A 5734-nucleotide genomic window follows, 5' to 3' on the forward strand; every position below is an offset into this window, starting at 1 on the left:
AATAAAATAAAGTATGATTGCGTTTATTAAGTATGAACATAAAAGAAATTCGAGTTTATATATTATATACCCAAGCATTTTTAGGAAATAAACAAATTCATGAGATTAAACTAATTATAAATGGAATTAAAGTCATATGGAATAATATTACATTTCATTGACTGATTATAATTTTCATATTTTTGATTAGTCAAATCTAGTTGCTCTTATTTTGTCAGTTTATGAGTCGCAGAACAAAATGCATTTCAACTTTATGAAAATTAGTATTTATGAAATTATTTGATGACAAATTTTAATGAAAGTTTTGTCATCCACAGAAGATTGAATTAAATAAATCAATTAAATATTGTTCCATCACTAGTGATAGTGGTTGCATCACTTTCAACTGAATTCAATTGTACACACATATACTTATATAGGTACCAAACAATATATATGTAAATGAAATAATTTTATTTGATTTCATAAATTGATGTATATTACAATTTTTTTTGAATATATGATTTATTATATACAATTATCTCATGTAAGTCAACTTACAACAACAAAGGAAATTTCAAACTCTAAATTTTCCAGCTTTAACAGCTGGAAAAAAAGTGATGTTAATTATTATTAAGACATCGAGTTTCTAAATCTTAAACGCCCTTAATAACTTCCAAGTGCCAAGTGGTGAATGGGAATTCCTATTCGATCACAAGTTTCTTTAAGCGTCGAACCACCAGAGACGCCTATTACTGACTTCTCCTACAAAAATTAGGGATAATGCAACATAATTAAAGTACAAGATTATTAAACTGATTTGACAAGTTAACACCTATATCTTGAAGTTAAATTGTAAATTTTAATACAAATGTTCGTCGCAATATATGAAAACGGCTGTTTGCTCATTTATTTATCGCCATGGCCGTTTTTACATGGCCTTTCAACGCCGCTTTACATAAGCTCCAAACTTCAATAATGAGCTGCTCGTCGGTCTCCGTCCATGTAAATTTATTTAGTGTTTTCTTTTTCCTACTAAAGGAATATAAATATTTTAATTACATAAAATTTACTTAATTGAAAGTATTTACCTGCAGTTCACTATGTTTTTTGCACTTTTTAACTATTTTCAAGAAATATTTACTTTGCACATATGATATATACATATGATAACAGTTTGTTTCATTTTGTATGAAAACTTCATTCATTCCTCAAAACTATTCACAATAACACAAGTTTGTACTGCTGAACAGAATACTACGGTGAACTGTCCAAGTTAAGATCAACTTGATTTTGTAAAAATTACGAATCAATTCTGTTTTCAACTATCAAAATTCCTATAATTTGTATGGAAATTTTGTATACCTGATTTGAACTTAACTTGCTGTCGAAATAAAGAATAATTTGAAATGACAGCTAAAATTACAAACAAAACTGTCATGTGAATCCAGTATTAAGTAAACAGTTTTTGATACATTATTTAGAACCAAGTTTAGTTTAAGTTAAAACTAACTCCTAAATAGTGATAAGTGGAACATTATGCTGATTTTAAACAAGCCAGATAATTAGACCATGGGTGTGTAGCGTATAGCAAAACTTCCGACTCTACTATTCAGAAGCTACAAGTTGCTCAAAGTCAGACTCTCCGAAGACTCTTCAAAGTGCCATAGTATATTCACACGATGACATGCTGAGAGATCTTAGAATAGATCAGGTCAAAAAATATATAAGGAACAGAGCCCTGAAGCTATATGCGAAGCTATGCCCTGAAGCTATGTCCTACTTACCACTATCTAATCTCAGAGTAATCACTGACCGCACGGGGCGGTTAGTAATGTTTTACAGCAGTGATTAAAAGATACTATTGCAAACAAGCAAGTCACAATTTCTTTTATGAAAACCGTTTTTAAATAAAAAATATTGGTGTTAAATCCAGAAATTATTTTTATTTTAGTGTTTAGTGTTTTGTAAACGCTATATAAAGATGTCTAATGTTAACCTAATTTTGTGACTGCAAGTGTTTTTCATCCCTTGAGAACGTTAGTAGTTAAGTGAGGATAAAAAATATTTTAAAATATTATTTTAATAAAACTGTTAGAATATACAACGACCGATGCTGCTCGGATTGTTACAGAGTACATACAGAACAAAATATTATCCATTACATCACGACGTGTTTTGATGTGGACATCAATAAACTTCTCCCAACAGAAATGTGGCAATCTAACTCGCTAATTCGAATTCGCACCAAAAAATTGCGCTCACATCATATATTTACAGGCTCTATTTTCAAGTCCCGCAAATAATATAGTGTCAAAACTAAAAAATTTGAACCGAAAAAGACCCACAATTGATTTTGAAATTACATCTGAGCCAATACGATGTTGAAAGATATCAGAACTAACGCCTCAGACCTCGTATACTTTAAAATTTGTGTGAAAGCAAATTTGAAAGCTATGAAAAAAATTTAAAACAACGTTTAATACAAGAATTCAGTATTGCACTACACATCCCAATATTCTGATGGATTTTTCAATAAATCTTTATGATACTTTCCTTTAATAAAAAATGTTCTTTTTTTAATTGTTGTTCTTTATTGAAATGAACATTTTATGTTTTGATTTTGAACTTCGTTACGGTTGACTTGGCCAACAGTTTAATTACCTGTTGGCAACAAAATTTGAAGTAAACTGAGGAAGTTTTGACGGAATCTTTTGAATATTGTTTAATATCAGATAAAGTATATCAAATCTTTGTAATTTTATTTATTAGACTGGCATAGTGAAATTACACCCTTTTTACAACTTATAAAACTGCTAACCTCAGGCGCAAATAGGTTTTTAGTGTTGTCTCTGATTTGACTTAAATAAAATCATTCTTAGTGGATTGGTAAATATTTTTTTCACTACCAAACTCTTTCTGTAGTATTTTAGTTTCCTACAACTACAATTTATATTTTTTAATTCAGTTGTTGAACTTAGGTTTGTGGACAATTCGTACTACGACATAATCCCATTTATATCTCTCAGTTAGAAACAGTTTTCATCACCGACATCAATCAAGTCAAAGAATTTTTCACATATTATTTCCACATATATGCACATGGAAAGAATATGTAACATATAACTTAGGTGTGATATCAATAATAAAATCTGATTCTATCACAAGATATATAAAATTGTGTCTTGAACATATAGAAGTTTGAGGGATTTTCAAAAACTGATACATTTTTAAGATTTGTTTAGTAAAAATAGAATCTAGTAAACTGTGCATCAAATGAAATTCTTAGAAAATAATATTTAGATTGGAAATATTCATAACTCAAACAAAAAAAAAACTTGTGTATATTTTTCAGCTCATATATTTCTTTATGCTTATTCAAGGTTCGTTATATTTCTTTGTTTCTGTGAACCTTTTTATTGCGTAAATTTTTCAATTCTTCGGATACGTAGATAGTAAGTAATTTGCAGTTTTGATGTATAAGACATTTCACACTTAACTTCTTTTAGGGCTGCATATACCTACCTACCAAACATGTTGCTACTAAATGGCCCATACATGGATGTTCCTTTTGTATTCAAGGCAAATAAGGTTGATCCATATAAAGGTATAACTAACCCAGAGAAGATTTATGTGAAGGCAATGAAGATTGAGCCAGTCACAATAACCAGATATATGTTTGATGATATTAAGTTTTGCTATCCACGGCCACAAACTAACTTTACAGGGTATGGCATTGATCGTAGATGTAATCATTTTTACAAAACAACAAGTTCGGACTATGGATTTTATCCTCCAGATAAGCACACAATTCCGAGACGTTTCTATTGTAAAAAATCTGAACTTACTTCAACTCTTACGGACTTCTCTCCACACATGGGCCTACATTATACACTTAACCTTTTAAAGAAACCTACACGTTTCATTGTCAAGAAACCACAAAAGTAATTGTCGGGAACTGAAAAAATTTTACTTTAGTAAAATGCATATTTTTAATTATTTAATTTTATTTAAAATTTGTCAAGAGAACTTGAACAAATAAAAAGTGCAGAATACGTAATATCACATCCTTTAATTGTATTAAATGCTTTATGAGGGAAAAGAGTTCAGTCCCTTAATTAATATATAATATAACATATTTTCCATCATACATTATTTATTATTGCATTTATTTTGCGGTATTATTATTTTACGTAAATAGTACAGACAATACTTTACATTGAATGCATTCAGGTAAATGAATCATATTTCCATTTATCACATATCAAATGGCTTCTCTTGCACCTCCTAAGAAAAGTTTCTGGATTGCACAAGTATGGATGCTTTATCATTGATATGATATGAATCGTATCATATGTAAGCCCCGATTTATTTCTTTTTCGACTAATGGAATTATAAGATCTTTATGCATGTAACTTTTTCTAACGTACTTAGGACCTTTAAGCATATTTCATACGAGTTTATATAGAAATTACTGCATAACATATTTGCAAATCTGTATAGGGATCTACACGGAGTGAAGCACCATATGAACTTAAGGAGTTATTTATAGATAAGCAGTTTTTGTATTGGGATGGAGACGAATTCAGTTTTATTAATACATATTTTATTAACTTTAAATGTAAATAATTTTTTTTAATTCGATGTTTTCCTTGTAACGTAATTTTAAGTATAGCTTTTATTTTTTAATATTAATTCGAGATATTTTAAGGTACTATTGACATTGTTTTTATTTTTTAATGAAATATAATCTTTTACAGCAGACTTTGAAAATGATTTTGATTCATATAGAACCACTTCCAACTTCATTCTCTTTTCTTCTAATATCTTAAAAGTGTTGTCTGTTATCCTATGAGGTTCATATACAGTTGAATGACAACTTATGAACTGGCAAAATGATATTAATTTCTCTACTTACTTAATGGATTAAGCATTTTGATTTAACAAAACTTTTAAAAATAAATTGGTTTATTGAAGAAGGTCGTATACTAATTTACTCGGCTACAGAACCATCGCGAGCTCATCAGTTTTCTAATAATTCCGTATGCAGCAGAGGGTGAAGGATGATTTGATTATTTTTGTAATTTGTTCTATACGAGTCTGTGGCTCTTTTCCCTTTACATTTTTGATTTCTTATTTAACCTCGTTTTCATTTAAGTTCAAAACGAAAAAAATAAAGAAAAAGTTGATTGAATATTTTGTGAAAAATTACATTTTTTCAAAAATTTTTGACATTTTTTCAAAGAGATCAACTACAAACGTTAAGTACTTTTGAACCTACTCAAGTCAAATGAAATATTTAATTACCTAAATAATTATGTATGGACTGTATACCGACTAGTGGTTTCTTTCGAATGCCTGAGATTTCATTCTTTATATCTCGTAATTATTTAAATACTCGCCTTTACATATATTTTTTTTTCATTTCATGTATAAAGGAATCATTTACTGAAATTATAGCAATTTAATACAAAAAATGATAACTATATTTTTCAGTCGTAATGTCCCGTCCTGCTAAATAAAATATTGAATATAAATTTTGTAATATCTCCTACGTCTTCTTATATGTGTTACCAATCGCTGGCACACTTGAAATACTTTTATTCGTAATCAATAAGTGGTATTAATAAATTATTTTTTTTAATTTTAATTTTTTGTTTTTTTTTGTGAGCATTTATATCTATAATTTGTAATTATATTTCTTTTTTTTTTTGTAATCATTAAAATGATTGCTTAGTGTTATACGAGTTATATC

The 5734-nt window shown here is 28.5% G+C and overlaps 1 protein-coding gene across 1 annotated transcript; it reads left to right on the forward strand.

Annotated features, from left to right (window-relative positions):
- The first annotated feature begins 3394 nt into the window (after window positions 1–3394).
- LOC119684389 lies at window positions 3395–4046 on the forward strand. The gene is made up of 2 exons (XM_038098425.1): window positions 3395–3434; window positions 3489–4046. Exon 2 carries the CDS (start codon window positions 3514–3516, stop codon window positions 3925–3927), a length of 414 nt encoding a protein of 137 aa, XP_037954353.1. The 5' UTR covers window positions 3395–3434; window positions 3489–3513; the 3' UTR covers window positions 3928–4046.
- Window positions 4047–5734: the final 1688 nt, after the last annotated feature.

The sequence above is a fragment of the Teleopsis dalmanni genome, chromosome 2 (genome assembly GCF_002237135.1).
Source record: "Teleopsis dalmanni isolate 2A chromosome 2, ASM223713v2, whole genome shotgun sequence".
In the NCBI taxonomy this organism is placed as follows: Eukaryota; Metazoa; Arthropoda; class Insecta; order Diptera; family Diopsidae; genus Teleopsis; species Teleopsis dalmanni.